This window comes from Rhipicephalus microplus, chromosome 6, assembly GCF_043290135.1.
Source record: "Rhipicephalus microplus isolate Deutch F79 chromosome 6, USDA_Rmic, whole genome shotgun sequence".
In the NCBI taxonomy this organism is placed as follows: domain Eukaryota; kingdom Metazoa; phylum Arthropoda; class Arachnida; order Ixodida; family Ixodidae; genus Rhipicephalus; species Rhipicephalus microplus.
In genome coordinates, this window is record NC_134705.1 from 202,578,010 (window position 1) to 202,596,518 (window position 18,509).

Below are 18,509 nucleotides of genomic sequence, written 5' to 3' on the forward strand. Positions count from 1 at the left end.
ACTCTTATTGTTGTTCATCCTGACGAAGGCAGTGCCACGGCCGAAACGTAGAGTAAAAAAGTATCCAATTTTCGTAAGTGTGATCCTTTATTTCTTCACTATAAGTGCACCGGACCCGCAGAACTTCTTTTCTGAATCATATATATATATTGTTAAGGCGTTTAATAGCCGGTCCACAGCGAGCAAGCACAAAGGCGACAGTAACGGCCAAGCACGGGCTCTCAGTGCGAGCGGCGTCCTTGTTGGGTAGCCCCACTAGAAGGTACTCAAGAGTTCGACCCATTTCATAGTTCGAAGGCTTCGCTACAATTACCCCGGGGTCGAAGAGGGAGCCGCCTGGCGACCTAACAGCTTGTTATTATGAGCGGTTCATAATAAGCCTTCAGGCGCATGTCCGAAGATTGTTCAACGGGTTCGATCAGATAGTTGACGGGTGAGGTGCGCTCGATGACACGGTAGGGGCCTTCGTATTTGGGACGTAGTTTGGAAGAGAGGCCAGCGGCAGAGGTCGGGATCGAGAGCCATACAAGCGCACCAGGAAGGAACGTGGGCTCAGAAGTGGCGCTGGCATCACGGATACTCTTCTGCCGCTCTTGCTCTTGCGTCGTAAAAGTCTTGGCAAGCTCGCGACACTCTTCAGCAAGCCTGGCTGTCTCGGAAATAGGTGTACACTCAGATGGATCCGGCGTGTACGGGAGTATCGTGTCCATGGTGTGCGACGGGTGCCTTCCGTACAGCAAGTAGAAAGGTGAAAAACCAGTCGTGCTCTGAGGGGCGGTGTTGTAGGCGTAGGTGACGAAGGGCAGTATATTATCCCAATTAGTGTGGTTGGCAGCGGCGTACATAGAAAGCATGTCGCCGAGGGTGCGGTTAAAGCGTTCGGTGAGGCCATTCGTCTGTGGGTGGTAAGCAGTAGTTTTGCGGTGGACAGTATGGCACTCCGTCAGAATGGCTTCGACGACTTCCGACAAGAAGACACGGCCTCGATCGCTGAGAAGCTCTTGGGGTGGTCCATGGCGCAGTATAAATCGATGCAGCAGGAAGGACGCAACATCGCGCGCAGCAGCCGCAGGGAGAGCGGCGGTTTCGGCGTATCGCGTTAAATGGTCAACGGCAACGATGGCCCAGCGGTTACCAGCCGACGTCAGAGGAAGTGGTCCATACAAATCGATACCTACGCGCCCAAAGGGACGGTCAGGGCAAGGTAACGGTTGTAGACTGGCGTGCGACATGTGAGCTGACGGTTTACGGCGTTGGCAAGTGAGGCAAGAGCGAACGAACTGCTGCACATAGCGGTACATCCCGCGCCAGAAGTAGCGTTGTCGAATGCGATGGTAGGTTTTGAATACCCCAGAGTGCGCGCATTGCGGATCAGAATGGAAGGATTCACATATCTCTGACCGCAGACTGCGGGGTATCACGAGTAACCACTGCCGGCCGTCGGCGTCATAATTGCGTCGCTGTAGAAGGCCGTCACGAATGGCGAAATGGCGAGCTTGACGACGCAATGCACGCGTGGATGGCGTTGCGGATGGATCAGAGAGCAAGTCGATCAGCGGGCCGATCCAATTATCCTTTCGCTGTTCGGTAGCGATTATGTCAACGTCAATGGCAGAAACAGCAGCCGAGGATACTGAGCAGAGCACATCACCTTCAGGCAGAGGGGAGCGCGAGAGGGCGTCGGCATCAGCATGCTGGCGTCCATTGCGGTACAGCACGCGGATGTCGTAGTCTTGTAAACGAAGAGCCCAACGGGCGAGACGGCCTGAGGGATCCTTCAAGGATGAAAGCCAGCATAGTGCATGATGGTCGGTGACGACATCGAATGGGCAACCATACAAATACGGTCGAAACTTTGTAAGAGCCCAGACGATCGCCAGGCACTTTTTCTCCGTGACGGTGTAGTTTGTCTCAGCTCTCGTGAGCGTACGGCTTGCATATGCTACGACATATTCAGGGAAGCCGGGTTTGCGCTGCGCCAGGACAGCGCCGAGGCCTACACCGCTGGCGTCTGTGTGCACCTCCGTCGGGGCCGTAGGGTCGTAGTGGCGTAGAATGGGAGGAGATGTCAACACATGGCGGAGCTTCGCGAACGCGTCGTCGCACTCAGACGACCACGAATTGAGGGACCCGTTACTTCCAAGGAGCTTCGTCAGCAGTGATATGATCGTGGCAAAGTTTCGTATGAAGCGTCGGAAGTACGAGCACAGGCCCACGAAACTACGCAGTTCTTTGACGGACGCAGGTTTGGGGAATTCGGCCACGGCCCGAAGCTTGGCTGGGTCAGGAAGAATGCCATCCTTGGACACGACGTACCCAAGGATGGTGAGTTGCCGTGCTGCAAAGCGGCACTTCTTCAGATTTAGTTGCAAGCCGGCATTGCTGACACGTGCAAAAACTTCTTTCAGACGTTGGAGGTGCGTAGAGAAATCTGGAGCGAACACAACAACGTCATCGAGGTAACACAAGCACGTGTGCCATTTCAAGTTGCGCAGAACGGTGTCCATCATGCGCTCAAAGGTCGCAGGTGCATTACATAGACCAAACGGCATGACGTTGAATTCGTACAAGCCGTCGGGTGTGATGAACGCAGTCTTCGGTCGAGCGTCATCAGCCATGGGTACTTGCCAGTACCCCGAGCGCAGATCGAGAGAAGAAAAAAATTCGGCTCCGTGAAGGCTGTCAATTGCGTCATCGATGCGCGGCAGTGGGTAAACATCCTTGCAAGTGATCTTATTGAGCCGTCTGTAGTCTACACAGAACCGCGCAGAACCATCTTTCTTCGCAACAAGAACAACAGGAGACGCCCATGGACTGTCCGAGGGCCGAATAACGTCGCGTCTGAGCATATCATCAACCTGCTCGTTAATTTCCCGACGTTCAGCAGGCGACACGCGGTAGGGACGTTGCCGTAATGGTGGATGGGCACCAGTGTCGATACGATGCGTAACAGCGGACGCACGACCGAGAGAACTTCGCCCGACATCGAAAGAAGAACGATATTCTCGCAAAAGGTTCAGAAGCTGGGAACGCTGTACCGACGTGAGGTTGTCATCAATGCAAGGGCCAAATACATCAGGAGATGACGAATCAGAAGTGGAAACAGCACTGATGGTACGCAAATTGGGACAACGCGAGTCATCAGGTACGTCCAGGACTTGTGCGTTATCCACTGGTTCCACTCTGCCGAGACATTCCCCTCGAACCAAGGTAACAGTGTACGGGGATGGGTTGGTCACGAAAATAGAGGCGTTGCCCTGGGTGATTTGCACGGTCGCGAAAGGTACTAGCAACCCTTTCCTTCGGCAAGCACGGTCGGATGGCGAAACGAGTGCAATTGTGTCGGAGAGTCCAGCGCAGTAGACAGATACACCCATCGTGGAGCTTGGAGGCACTATGGTATCGTCTTTCACGAGAATCTTGCTCACTTTCGAAGAACTGTCTTCCGGCGTCAAATGCGAGAAGGGGGAGAGTTCAATTTCGGCGGCGGCACAATGGATGACGGCGTCGTTGCGGGAGAGAAAATCCCACCCCAGGATGACGTCATGAGAGCATGCGGGAATGATGATGAATTGGGCGACATACAGAACGTCCTGAACGACAACGCGAGCTGTGCACCCTGCTGTAGGATGGATACGATGCAAACCGGCGGTACGAAGGGACAATCCAGAAATTGGCGTCGTCACTTTACGAAGCAAGCGGCAAAATTTTTCGTCCATAACGGATACTGCAGCTCCTGTGTCAATAAGAGCAGATGCGTGAACACCGTCCACAAGCACGTCAATGACATTAGATGGGCGGCTCTGAGGGCTTTCACAATGCGATAGCATCGCAGTCCTTGCCTCGGGGACTGCGACGACTAGTTTTCCCGCTCGTGAGCAGCTGAACTTGGCCGCATGGGGGACGGGGAACGACGTCGTGGAGACGGTGACCTACGAGAAGATGAAGCTAGGCGAGTTGGCGGTGGCATAGACGGCGTTTCCTCGTGATAGGTACGCCTAATCTGGCCAGCAACAGGCGACGAGACATGGGGCGTCTGTACGCGAGTGCAATAACGTGCTACGTGGCCGGCGTAACCGCAGGCAAAGCAAATGGGCCGGTTGTCGGATGTGCGCCATCGGTTCGCCGGGGTAGGTCTTGTCCATGACGCAAGAGCCGATGGACGGAACGGTGGCTGGAAAGGCTGCAGGGGGTGCTGGAGCTGAGTCTGAGAGGTCACGTCAACATACGTAGCCGGCATACCCGCTGCAAAGGATGGAGGTCGTGCGGCAGCTTCGGCGTAAGTGAGTGGGGCGGGCGCTTGAACGACTGGAGGCGGCCTGGCGACCACTTGGGCGTAACTTGGGGATACAGGAGCCGGAAGCTGTTGTGGGTGGTACGCAGGCATAACCTCCGCTATTTCCTGCTCAATCGCTCGGCGGATGGGGGGGAAAATGGTAGTGGCCGATTGTTGAGCAGCCGGTGGGTGGGCGAAGGGCAGGAGAGAGAACTGCCGTGCGATTTCCTCACGTATGAAGGACTTGAGGTCTGCCAGCAGTGCCACCTGGTCACAGCTCGCCTCCAAGCCTGCAAGCCCTGCACCTCGTGGTGTGGAGCGACGGGTCATCGAACGCTGCCGGCGGAGCTCCTCGTAGCTCTGGCACAGCGTGATGACCTCAGCTACTGTGCTTGGGTTTTTGGCCAGCAGCATCGTGAAGGCATCATCGGCAATGCCCTTCATGACGTTCCGGATCTTGTCTGATTCGGACATGCTGTCGTTGCATTTCTTGCATAGGTCCAAGACGTCTTCAATGTAGCTGGTGAATGATTCACCGGCCTGCTGAGCGCGTTCGCGTAAGCGCTGCTCGGCTTGCAGCTTACGAACGGCAGGGCGGCCAAAAACGTTGGTGATAGCGGTCTTAAAATCGGACCAGGTTGCGAAATCAGACGCGTGGTTGTTATACCACATGCCAGCCACACCCGCGAGGTAGAAAACCAGGTTGCCGAGTTTACCTGCCTCGTCCCAATGATTGGGGACGCTGACGCGTTCGTACATGACGAGCCAGTCCTCGACGCCGGTGCCATCCGCGCCGGTGAAGACAGGTGGGTCGCGGATGCGGGGGACACCGGAACATGGCGTCGGCGCAGGAGGAAGCGTTTGCTGGGCGGCGTCTTGTTGCATGGTTGAAGGCACGGTACGGGATCTAAGCTCCAAGGGCATCGAATGTGAACCGAAGATGTTTGAAGGGCACAGCACTCTCCACCAAAATGTTAAGGCGTTTAATAGCCGGTCCACAGCGAGCAAGCACAATGGCGACAGTAACGGCCAAGCACGGGCTCTCAGTGCGAGCGGCGTCCTTGTTGGGTAGCCCCACTAGAAGGTACTCAAGAGTTCGACCCATTTCATAGTTCGAAGGCTGTGGGGGTGCTGCCCCCCCCCCCTGTAAAGTTGTCTGCGCCGCGTGGCGCACGTATCTCGCCCCAAGGCTTTATTGCGGTGGTGACCACCGCCGGGCGATAGATGGCGTTGTGTTCGCTTTCAGTACCACTGTTGGTAGAGTGGTAGCGCCGGCGGTGGCCCCTGGCGGAAGGCAGGCCTTGGCGGTGGGCGAGCGTTGAGCGAGTCTCTTCTGCGCGTGGCGGCTGCCGCGAACGGTTGTCTGTAGCGCGGGTCCCCGGTGCTCGGCACCGCGGGCTTCGCGCCGGGGTCCCGCGTGGAAAGTCAGGCGTTGGCGACGCCGTCTTGGGTATGGGCTAGTGTGTTGAGTGTGTTAGTGTGTGTTTATCATGTTATTGTGTGTTTAGTGTGTCACTGGGTTATGTTGTTTGTATGGTAGCGTGTTAGTTGAAATTGGTGTATCATTTGGCAGACGATATCGTCGTCTAAATTAGTTAATAAACGTATGTATGTTGTGTGCTTTGTACCGACCGTGTCCACTGTGTCCGTTCACTCCAAGAGCGTGGCGTGGCGATGCGCGCGTTCTTCTTCGCCGAGACCCCACAAGGCTTCGCTACAATATATATATATATATATATATATATATATATATATATATATATATACAAACACAGTGAGAGAGAAATGTGGAAGAGCAAGTCAGGTGCCCTACCCACATCGGGAATATGAAAACACTCTGCCTATGCTTTTATGCTTTAAACAATTGCACAAAATGCATTGAAAGCATCGTCGACGCATTTTATATTTCAAGTAGCTACAGCCAGACATGGCCATTGTGTAGAAGCGAGCATTCTGATTATTTGCCCGTGGGCACCTCTGCATTGCATCATTTATCCTTAGGTAACACAAGCATCTGTGTGCCTTAACCACTGTGGCATGTTATCTTGTAAGGTGCCTTGCTCGAGGGCATGAGTTCAATTATTGGTCACAGCAGCAGCATTTTGATGGGGGAGCAATGCCTAAAGACCCATGCCCTTAGAAGAGGGGCCCATGAGGGAAGGCAAGGTCACCACAGTGAATGTGCAGTCACCCCCCTAGGACATAATCATAGCGTGGCTTTGGCCGCAATACCCAGGCAATTATTTTTGTCTCAAATGTGCATCAAAGCCAAGCTCTGCCCATTAAATGTCATTCAACTTTCTTTTCACTCTAAAAATGGCGCAAACCAGACATTGTGAGCATTCTTCGTGACATGCATGTATGTGAGAATAAAACTTCATTTGAGCCTAGTTTGCATGTATTCCTTACGTGAAACAGCCCTCACGTAAGCGCTGACCGTCAATTGTATTGCTCCTTTAGTTGTCATTGTACATATATATAAGCCCAAGGCAGTGATGTTCCAAATGCACACACAACAGTATTTCTGAACAAAAGTGACATATTGGTGTATTAAAAGCACAAGAACAAGAATTCGTATTCAGATGAGTGCAGGGATGAAAACGTATAGCTGATACAACAGGGCTGGACTGATCTTACATGTGCATTGACAACCCAAGGAAATAAAGGCTGGTAGTTAGCACACTTGTTTGCCGGGTCCTTCTTATGTGGGACGTCTTCCGTGTTTGCGCTGTCACTTTCACATCAGAGATGTATGTGAGCAAAGCCCATACCGTCCCGTTCTGCATGCAATAATAAGCCACATACCTCCTTACGAAGAGTAGCATTGCAGCCCTCAAGCTGTTCGAGGCGTGCTTTAAACAGCTGCAGTTGCGCTCCTTGGTCTGAAAAACGTGACACGTTGGTTATAAGCACATTACGATGGCACGGAACGACAGTTACTTCACAAACATGTTTAGTTCCGAGATCCTTCACGTTTCAACGTACTACCACAACTCGTGCGCTTGCATATGATATATTTTGTTCACTGATTCCACAGCGCTGATGAAGCGGACCAAGTGAGAGGACAGGACGCGCGCACTCCCTGCTCTGGCTTCATTGAACATAACAAGCCAACTGGCCCAAAAGTCTGTTCTATTAAAATTTCATTCGCTCGCGGTCAGCCGGCCTTAAAGGCGGCCACTCGCCGTCTGCAGAAAACGGATAACGTCCATGTTTTAGTTTGCTTCAACGTCACGTCCTGCAACTACGTACAAAAGATCGCTATTTCTTTTTTGTTCGTTAGATTGTTGCTGGAAGGCTACAGCAAATGAAACATCGCTAAAAAATTGCCAGAATGGTGTTGCGATCGTGGCCGAGAATAAATGGCATTCAAACGTAACCAGAGCTATGTGGCTAAGCGTGCGCTCTGTGCCTTGCATATATAGGCCAGGGTACCATTGGCACCTCTCGCAATGCATTCATTTATGCGACGGCTACAGCCGATGCTGCTTCTACATACCACGATATCGGGGAAGTCGAGAATAACCTCACGGGCAAGCTGGTGCGAAACGAACAGCTGCGAGCAACCGTGTTCGCCTGTCGGCCGAAGCACGTACCGTCCAGTTCTTCACGTCCTTCGAGCAGAACTTCGCTCGTCAGATTCGATATCTGGTTGGTGAGTGATGACAGTGTGCCGCCCAACCAAGACATGTCGGCATTCCAAAGGGCATAGCCCTTCTTGTCTACACGACGCCCCACACGCACTTACTTCTTGCCCATTGTGATTTTCACTAAAATGAGCCTCAGGCGACTGTATTCAAGGAGGCTGGTCACCACTTAACGCCTAACGTCCTGTTCGTGAACGATGCCAACAATGCACACTGCAGACGACATGTTTTTTGTTTCTTTTTTTTTTCTTGATATTCTCGAACCGGGTGCGAGGCGCGTCCGGGTGTGCCGTTAATTTTAGGAAGCTGTATGCCCTCAGAGCCTCAGACAAGGCCTCCTAAGGAGGCACTGCCTCAGAGAACACTTGCGTTCTTTCTCATAGTTAGTATACGAACTCTCTAGTTAATTTTAGAATTTTATGAAATTCTATGCACGACAGCACAGGAGCTGTGGAGGCTGTGTATAAACATTGGCAGTGGCAGACGAGTAAGTCACATTGCTTTTGGCAAGAAGGTTTATTTGCCCCTCTACTTGCAGAGATAATTCTGGAGACACTTGTGCTCCTTCAGAAGGGACTTGTAGTTGTAATGTTACTAGTACACTGTAGTAATGTGCCGCTCAATGACGCGTTGGCGCTGTCGAGCATGCTGTCGAGCGGCTGCTCGTTCACCGTCGCCTGAGACAAACTTTTTTCTCTGACTTCAAGCAGTGGGCTTCATCATGTTGCACTGTGTAGTGCCCAGCCGACTGTACCATAATATTGAGAATACAGTGATTAAATAAGAGGTAAAAATTTAAATAGAGTCCGTTCGCTACAAACTATCATCATCAGCAACATAACTACGAAAAGTGGTGACATAGAGGAAAGAAAGCTTTACTCCATGGAAGAAAAAAAAAAGACTTCCGCCGTGCTTTATTCCTTTTTTCATGAGTGGCAGATTGTATAAAAAAAATATATAATCTTCAAACACCTTACCATGGATCCTACCAAAACCGGGCACGTGACGAAGGCAGCCAATCGCAACGCAGCATTTCTTCGCCGCTGTAGCTTCGGAACTCGCCCAGCTCGACGTCTGCCCAGGCATAAACATAAACTTTGCAATTAATTCGTTTCTGTCCTTCATTTCGCGAGGAGTTCCTGACTTTGTCTATGGTTATGTAGTCATCGCCGTCCGACCAGAGGAGTGCGAGGTGATTCGCTCTTTCGGCGTGATGTGTACGACGACTCCTTGAAATGTTTTGGCTGTCGAAGGTGAGCTTTCCAGCACCGCAGTGTAGCGCTGCCGCCAGATTTTGCTGACCTGTGTTTTTTCCTTTGTTGGCTTCGCCAGTCCCCTCGGTAGTACATACGCAGCAGCGCTGTCTCGTGCCTTTGCAAATTAATGTGAGCGGTTCTTTAGCATGCTATATTTCACTTACTCGGGATAATTTGTAGAAAGCGACTTCTTTGCCAAAATGCATTCATACTAGTCGTTGCTAATTAGACTACGTTATAAATTTAGTGCGCATTAAAATTTGCATATGTACGTGCACACATCCAGCAGCTTTATCCGGTGCACTGGGGCCAGCACGCAGTTGATTGGGGAAAAAAAGTAATAAAATTGGCGTGATGCCATTCCCAACAATCTGTTAAAAGCGACAATTAGGTGTTCGACATTGATGTTTAACAAAGCACGCATGCCAAACATGCTCGCATGTACCACCTTAATCGCCGACATCGGCCCCCAGGGATACCAAGGCGCTCGAAGTTTCCAGGGAAAGCTCGTGTTGTGCATCCCCATCAAGTTGTACTTACAACATCCGATGGATGTTTTAAATATGCATGGTCCCTGAAAATTAACAGCCGACTGCAGTGATGCCATACCTGTTTATTTATTTGTAGATCTGATTCATTCGGGATTCGCCGATTCCCTATACAAAGGATAATATACTCTTATTTGTTAAAGTCGCCTCGGGGTACATGAAAAGTAGTTTAGCGAGTATATGCTTTTTAAAGGTGATCTACCAAGTGGGGAGATGGAAACATCGCATTAGAGAACCACGGTCGCTGAGGTTTCAAGTGGTTTGCCAGTTTGGAGGGCATTGTGGAGCGCACTCAGCAATTCCATGATGGAGAGGGTACATGGCACAATAAAGCCGTTGGTTCAAGAGTTAGCATATATGCTCCCTATAAGTGGTGATACTTTTTTTTTTTTCAATGACTAATTGGTCACACAGTTACTGTATAGTCACCCTTTAGACAGTATGGTCCCACGGGAGACAACAGTAGGCACCACCTCGTCCTGCCTTGCCCTGCCTAGAGAGAGCGCATGTGAGAGATATCAAAAATGTTTTTATTTAGTCATGAAATCAATACAGTATTTGTGTATATAGAAGGAAGTCCCATAGCCATAGAGGGAATTGGGACCTCCTACAGTAGTGAATATAGAGAAAATTAATTGAAGCATCAAACAGTAGAACAGAAAACAAGCAGCATAATACATTGCAGGCAAAAAAAAAGAGTTCCAATTAAGAAACGCAATAACAGAAAGTAGCAAAAAAGACCAAAATTGGACATCGTTGTAAATAAAGGTAATTCAAATCTCCTAAACAGTTTTCAGATAATACATGGTGAAAGATAGTAAAAATGAATGATGAGAAAGAAAACAAAACAGTGACAACCAATTTCAGCAGTGTGGGTGAGCGCCATTCATATGAGGCCATCATCATCATCAGTGTATAATGATGATGCAATGCTTTGTCATTGATATTGTGAGAACTCATGAAAGTGAATGGGAGTGACCGAAACTATCCAGATTATGGAATGAATGGCAGGAAAGTTTTAATTCTTTTTTGAATGTGTTGATCAATTGCAAGGTTTTTAATTTCTAAAATTAACCAATTCCAGAGAGTAATTCAAGAGAAGTGGGCTGTTTTTTTTTTTTGTCATAGTTAGTATAAACTAAAAGTAAGATAAAATTGCGATTGTGTGCGAACCTTGTCAAGCTTTTATTTTCTAAACTGTATGGAGGGATTATAACCAAAGGAAGCTGATTTTTTATTCACTTGAAAACTAGTACTCCTATATTATATTCTAAAGTGTTATTCACTGTGAGGATGTTGTTAGCAAGCAGGAGTGCATTAGTAATGACTGCGGATAAGCATTCTAATGGAGGAATTTTGCATGGTTTGTAGAGAGACTAGATGACTAGTGTAGGTATCGCCTCAAGAAGTGATACAGTAAACAATATGAGAATGAACAAAAGCATAGTACAAGGAAAGTAATGTAGTATGGGAGAATGTATCATGGGATTTAATTAAAACACGTATTCTGTAAAAAAAATTTTTTGCAGGTGTGCAACATGTGAATGAAATTTTAATTAAGGTTCATTTTAATTCCCAAGAAGGTCGTTATCAACTAATAAACCTCGTCACAACCTCATCATCTGCTTCAATTGTGAATTGATTTAGGAGTATTGGCAGGATATAATTATGCTCACATCAGTAGGAGTGGAAGACAAGGAATTTGTTTTTATTGGGATTGATTTATTATGGGTACACTGAGCAGTCAAGTTTGAAAGGTCACGATTCAGTTTCTTTGTCAAAGACTGAAGGCACTTATCAAAGTTAATAACTGTTATGTCATCTCGATACACTAAACATTCTGAACTGGCCAGACTAGATGGCGGATCATTTGCATAAACTGTGAAAAGAAGTGGACCAAGAATAGAACCTTGCGGTACTCCTATATTTGTTACTTTGGATGTAGATTATTTATAACCTGACAAACTGACAACTTGACTTCTATTGAGTAGGTAGTTTTTTTTTTTTAAGAATAATATTGGAAGAACAATTGCGCCTGTACTTTGTTTCAGCACCACCAAAGCTACGGGTTGAAACAAAGCCACACGCTTGCACAGTGCAACATAGTCACATATATGAGTGCCTTGAAAGTGGCAGGGTTGCCTAAAATTGGCATTTATTTGGTGTGTGTTGTGCCACATCATTACACGATATGTTTTTCTTCATTGCATTTATTTCTTACGCATTTAATTATTTGTATCGCTTACCGGCAGTAACTATGGTTACAAATCAACATGGCAGCCCCCATGCAGAAGAGACCGCCCGCTTCGATACGAACTGGCTCCTGCTAAAATCCCACAGTACTGACAGCAACAAATAAATGGTAAAATCAGCCATAAATTTGTTTAATCTTGCTCTGAGGATGAAGTATTAGGTATGTTTGGTCATTATTAGCGCATTATGCTGCTTGCATAACCTTTTCTGATAAGCCTAACGCGCTGAGGCCAGGGCTTGGGTTGTGTCGCCAGACCAACAACGCTGCATCCCCAAATATCGGACATGCAACCTTGCACAGCGTTCCGCGCGTGTCGAGTACTCCTTTGCTGAAACAAAAAAGATGGGAAAGAAAAGTCATGCCAGGGCCAAGAACAGCATCGGAGAGCCACAAAGTGAAGTTATCCGCTGGCATGAGCGTCTACCGATTTTCAGTAGAGCCACAAATCATACTGTTAAGACATCAAACATTCTGACGTTGAAGTGGAATGGCTTGTTTGACAGTTTTACTTATTTTTTAAAGTTAATAAACCACCCATGCTACATGCAGTGAGCATGCAAGGACAATTAAGTGAGCAGACGCCCTGAAGATGGTGAGCAGACGACACGGTGCAGATTATTACATGTGGAGGGGCTAATCACCTTTCCTATTGGCTGTGGGCCCTGTAGCCTCCACAGTGCTGAAAGGAACTTCTTAAACAGAGTATAGTGTAATTGCGCCTAGTGTAGTGTACCAGTAGGATAATTGGTGGAGCACCGGGCACCTATTATTGCGGACTGGGAAGTCATGGGTTCGATTCGCCATTGTAGAACTTTTTCTTCTAGTTTGTTTATTTCTCATTTGTTAGTATACATTTTACCAATGTCTTATACGTGATCAAAATATCTCAGTGAAGTCTTGGTGGTCGCCAGCATAAAACCTTTTTGTGAAGAAAATCATTGCACGCCAACTAGACAGGGATGAGAGCGAAACTGTGCTCCGGATAAATTCAGCCATTTGGGGATCTTTTGCATGCACTAACATGGCACAGTAGATGGGCCTCTGGGATTTTACCTCCTTGAAAATGCATTTATCATAGCTGGGATTGAACTAGCATCCTTCAGGTCAGCAGCCAAGCACTGAGCCACAGTGTTACCGGGGAATACTTTGGCTGCCCTTGCACAGCTCATGTAGTGCGACGTATCATTTTTACTGTAAAAAGTGCTTGTTTGCAGTTGAAGAGTGCTTGGCAAAATAAGGCAATCTTACGTGATGTGTCCTAGGTTTGGCTTCTGGTGGTGCTGGGTGGCGTGCATGCTGGCTGCCCACACTGCACCACGCCTCCTCCGTCGGCCATATTGGAAATGCCACCCCCTCCACGCCTTCCGTCGTTCCCCAGCTGGACCATGTGCCACCAGCACGCGACATTAAATGGCTCGGCACACTCCTCCAGCTGGTGGCTTGTGGGGCCAAGCTCAGGTGAGTCAGTAGTGCTGATGTCATGGCACAGGCTTCTTGGTTTGCAACGGGGTTTGGAAACAACTGACAGAATTTTCAAAAAAAGAGAAAGGTGGAAGCTTGTGCGGGAAAAAAATCTATGAACAGGTGTTGTGTACTTGAGCTGACATTTCGACGAGTGGACTTCTTCAAGGTTCTTGCTTTGACAGAGTCAAGTTCATTTGTCAAAACATCGGCACACAACCCCTGTATATGGATTTTTTCATCAAAAAAATTTCATCACCGTAACAGGGTATCTACTGACTGGGAAAACTGGGAATTTTCTGGTATTTCTCATTGTCTGGTAATACTCAAAAAAATTGTGCTCCAATCAGGGAAATTTGCTGTAACATTATTTTAAGGGAACGAATGTCACGGTAATGCTGCTTTAATATTTTGTCAACGTATTCTTCGAATGAAATGGCACGGCTTCTGCAACTGTGAGGCAATTGTGCACTTCGTTCTCTTTGACTTTGGAATGACGAAAACCGAGAGCATCCTGCTTATGCATTTGGCTTACAATCGAAACAGAAACTCGTTCCGGTTGCAAGGTCGACTTACAGCTTGAAAAAAAAAAATTGAGTATGCCGTGGCATGGTTTGTACTTGTACCTCAAACTGTATATTATCATGTATAAGCAGAACCCTCTGTAACAATGAAAAGAAATTTTTTTAAAAATAAACCCCACATATTGCCTCAAAGCTATCTTTTCCACTCAGTTATCAAGCTCTGCCATGAAGCCGCTTTTGCACACCAGTATGCAATTTTTTTTTCAGCAACTTTGTAAATGAAGGTTTTTGTAAAATGTGCTCAGTTTTTTTTTCTCAGGCATTCAGGGTATTCAGCCTAAATTCAAGTCAACTTACAATCATGTTAATATGGTAATTACTTTAATTTTGTTTATCCTGCAGTGCTGTAAAGTTGCTCACAAAGCCTTTTTGAGAGGTGAAGGTGACTGTGTAATGCCAAAAGACTGAGTTTCTGTGTCTGTTACTGTGGCTAGAAAGACATGAGAGATTGGCCTTTGTATCAGCTAAGCTGCAAATAAAAAAGTGATTGTCGCGCAGTGCTAGAAGCAAATGAGTGTTCAGTTTGACTTCCTGTAACAGCTACCGCACTCTTTTGCACAGGTGGAGGAGACAAGGCGTGGCCCCTGGCTGTGGTTTTAGTGGCTGGCTCAGCCACAGTGCTTGGTTCCGTCGTGCTGCTGGTTCTTTCCAAGAAAAAGCGGTGGCAGCCAGGCCGCTCCTCTCCAGGTGATCAAACAATTCTCTCGCACGAGCCGAGTGTTTGGGCCCGCAGTACAGTGTTTGGTTTACCTGCTTGAATATGGCACAGAAATCACTGACTGAATTTTCATAGTACAGTGAAATCTGAATGCAACCGAATTTTATAGTGACGTGTGGAATACTTTTGTAACCAGAACGTACACAAAATTAAATACTATATATCTGCTTCCATCGAGTTTCTTGCACTTACCTAGAGGGAAAACTGGCACTGTGAGCTGTTTTACGCATGGTAATGCTGGTATATGTGGGATTCAGGCTTGATCTGGATTTCTATTATTCATGAATAGCCCAGACACCATGAAGGCTCGTCTGGCTTGAACGTGATTCTTGCGCCAGAAGGCTGATTTCTTAACAAAGAAGCACGTAGTAAGCTACCTCTTTTTTGTCATTGCACATAAATGAATTTGATTTAACTTTTACTTAACTTGGCAAGCCACACGGTCGTGTACACCGTTGCCTGCTTGTGTACAGTGTACAGCTCTGCACAGTGCTCAGTCTGACAACAATGCTCGTTCTAGCAATGCACAACAAGACCTTTATTTGCCTTTGGTGGCACCCCAAACACAGAACTTTGTTCGTTCCCGGTGTGCGGGAGCCGTTTCGGAAAGTGCACGAAAAGAGAGAAGCACGGACACGTCGCAGCTAGCAATGGTGAGCTTTGACACGCTGCTTGGAAAAAGGTCCCATGTGGATGTGCACTCTCAAGAGGACCACTGTGCCTTCTCGTGAGAGCCAGTGGGCCTCCGGCAAGTGTGGCACAGCATAGTAATACCATGCACAAGCACTAGGCACCACTCTTATCATGTGGAACCGTAGCTAGCACACACACCTGCTGAGGCGGGCTACAGTTCACTGATTCGCAAAGGGCACGTTGAACAGGAAGGTGCTTCCCATGGAGAGAGTCCCGGTGACGCCGAATCTAGTGGTCTGAGGCCACGTGCAGGGCGATTCTTGCTTCTTTGGTGTCGGTGCCTAAGCATTGCACATTTTCTATCGCCCCTGGTCATTCTGACTGACAATGGTGCTCAGTGTAGACGGCAAGAAACTTTACTACTTGGTGAGGTTAGTTTCTTCTGGTTTCACATCTGTGTATGCTGTAGGTCGTTCTCCTCTGTAAATAAATTTCATTTTCACAACATGTTGGTGATGAACAGATCAAACTCCCATGAAGTGCTAGAAGTAAGCGACTGAAGGTAAACGATGTGAACACCACATTCACATATCAAGAAAAAGAAATTGACTGTTGGACTAACGTAGTGCAGAGACAGTATTTTTAGGCTCGGAAATAATACGAACCTTTGTCACACCAAAATCCACACCTGCTATAATAATGTCACAAACGTATTAGAGTATATAGGGGCCTCTGTGGAAGTTTTACAAGGAAATCATGCTAGCATCTCTCATTTTGTGACATTCCATGTTATTGTCCTTTTTTTGTATATTGTAATAGAATTACTGGCCAAGCTGAGGGGAAAGGAGCATTTTCCTGAAACAGCACCAAATTTTAAGATAGGAGCAACAAGATTATCCCTCAAAGAAAAAACAGTCAACATAAGCTTTGTCAGACGTATTCGAGCTTTTTCTAACACTATGCTACTTCAGTGAAAATTAGACATTGGATGTGAAATTGAAGAGGGCGCTTGGTCGAAAGTTTATGGTGCCTCAGTGGCAGTGTCTGCAAAACAAATGATTAAAGACGCATGCCAGTGTGACTGGTTGGGACAGGAGTACGCACCAATAACACAGCTTGTGGCCAGGAGCCTCGAAGGACTGGTTTTGGTTAATCTTCTGTCATCATAATTGTCCCGAGAACCAATGGACAACCAGGCTGAGTCGAGTGTAGGGGACTCTACTTGCAGGGATTAATACGAAGAATTTAAAGTGGACAGAAAAGCAACGTGATGCTAGAGGGGCAGAAATCGCAACCTTTTATCGCATCCAATGCTGTATCGATTGAGCTCAGGTGGCAGTCCTTCCATGCTCTTTAATGAGTATATCTGTGCATTGATAGTCATCACGATGAGCGTGGAACACTCTTGCTGATGCCTGCTGATGTTGCATAGCATGTGATCCCTTTACGAGCTTCTTTATCAGTTGCGCTGACCAGCATGATACTGATATACAGGTGTACAGCAAAACGAATGGCACCATAGCTCAATTGGTATGGTGTCAGGAGTGTCATTCGAAGGTTCCAGGTTCCATCTCTACTGGTGGTATGTTGTCTTTTTGCCCACTTTAGTTTGTTCACATTTACGTCGTAACCATGACAAATAATGTCCCCTATACTTTTCTTGGCTTGATTATCTGTTGCTTCTTATCAATGTTGTGTCTAATGGAGGAAAATGGAGCCCTTCAAATTTTCCTTTGTTTTTCTCCCTCGGGATTTAGTCGTCATGTGTTTCATAACTGTTGGTGGTTAAATATTTCGTCATCTCTCATACTAGAGGTGAGCTCTATTGGCAGCTGTGGAGATCAATTATCATTGGCAACTATAAGTGGCCTTTGCTATGGATCTCCACAATAGAGCGGCCTGTCGTTAAACAGAACGTTAAGGGATCAGGAAAATGAATTTCATTTAGCAGGAGTTCCATTTACTGAGAGATGGACAGGACTGCTAGTAAGAAACAATTATGCTAGTGGCAGTTGTTCCATTTAAGAGATATCCGTTTGCTGAGAGTCTAATGTAGTGGTATGTGAAATTGCGTGAGTTTTTCTGCTGTGCATGCAGGCCACCATCGAGTGCCTGCGGCCCTGCTTCCTTCCAAGGGCATCCTGGTGGGAGCCTCCTCCCTGCCAGTCGCAGGTGCCTACGACAACTCGGCCTTCGCGGAAAACGTCACCGTCACGAGCGGCGGCGGTCCACCACGCGCATCCCTGCTACGCCAGCTGCAACCGCCGTCTCTCGGAGGCTACCGGCAGCTACCCCACCATCACCACGGCCCACTGGTTCAGTAAACAGACATCGACCACTTTAGGAAGGTCGTGTAACCTCGATCTGGGGCAGACCGATTTCCCAGCATTGGCATTTGTATTCTAGGGCACACAAAAATAACTCGGAACTTTTGCGATTCTTTTTTAGCCTGCTAGAAAACTATTTTTTTCGGCAGCATCGTTCATTAGATGAGACAAAAAGGCACAGTGCATCTCTTCTTTAGCCTCGTGCTGAAAGGCCTTACAAGCAAAATTACTTATTTTCTAGATTCCATGTGAACAAGAAAAGGTGCACTACGCATGCAAACGAGGATGTTCCACCATGACAAGCACTTGCGTGTCAGGTGAAAATTCTGTTTTCTGTGCTGGTAATGTGGGCCAGTCCCAGTGTGGGCGGCACACTGTAGGCTATGTGCAAATTGCTCACAGAATTGGCCCACAGTCCCTGCTGTGGTTGAACGTGATGAAAATGCCATCATGCCAGTGTACGCTGACAACCAGAGCGCTTGGCGAGGCACACTAGTGGCTTGCAGAAATTTTTTTAATTGGTTATTATTGCAAATGTGTCACAAGCTGCACTATCCAATGACATCCTTACTGTCAGCCCCTAAGGACATGTCAAAACTGTGGCTGGAGGAGCAGTTTCAGCACCATGTAATTTTAGTGTCTTGACATAGACATCTCTGCATAGTTAGTGTCTTTTTTTTTAGTGTCTGCCCTATCCATCAATGTCAAGGCCAGACTTCTCTGGCCTGCCAGGCTTGGCGTTCCTCATTCGTTACATTAATGCATTTGCATATCTCTGAGATTTCAACCATGTTTGGCATTGTCC

At 47.5% G+C, this 18,509-nt stretch overlaps 2 protein-coding genes across 2 annotated transcripts in view; one reads left to right on the forward strand and one right to left on the reverse strand.

Annotated features, from left to right (window-relative positions):
* LOC119166932 (uncharacterized) overlaps positions 1 to 8,151 on the reverse strand; it is a 74,961-nt gene extending 66,810 nt beyond the window's left edge. The window contains exons 1-2 of the mRNA XM_037418322.2: positions 7,873 to 8,151; positions 7,082 to 7,158 (exon numbers count right to left, since the gene is read on the reverse strand). Of these exons, the coding sequence (XP_037274219.2) occupies positions 7,082 to 7,158; positions 7,873 to 7,966 (171 nt within the window). The 5' untranslated portion in view covers positions 7,967 to 8,151. The remainder of the gene's footprint in view (positions 1 to 7,081; positions 7,159 to 7,872) is intronic.
* An 829-nt stretch (positions 8,152 to 8,980) lies between these two features.
* Positions 8,981 to 17,860, forward strand: LOC142765825 (uncharacterized). Its single transcript, XM_075867626.1, has 4 exons — positions 8,981 to 9,176; positions 13,244 to 13,439; positions 14,588 to 14,713; positions 17,475 to 17,860. The coding sequence occupies exons 1-4, from the start codon at positions 9,159 to 9,161 to the stop codon at positions 17,699 to 17,701; spliced, it is 567 nt and encodes a 188-aa protein (XP_075723741.1). The 5' UTR covers positions 8,981 to 9,158; the 3' UTR covers positions 17,702 to 17,860.
* Positions 17,861 to 18,509: the final 649 nt, after the last annotated feature.

What these genes read in the sequence shown, in the direction of transcription:
- LOC142765825 (XM_075867626.1), top strand. An exon ending in GCTTGTGGGGCCAAGCTCAG is followed by an intron (nt 13,440 to 14,587) that starts GTGAGTCAGTAG and finishes TCTTTTGCACAG; the next exon opens with GTGGAGGAGACAAGGCGTGG. An exon ending in GCCAGGCCGCTCCTCTCCAG is followed by an intron (nt 14,714 to 17,474) that starts GTGATCAAACAA and finishes CTGTGCATGCAG; the next exon opens with GCCACCATCGAGTGCCTGCG.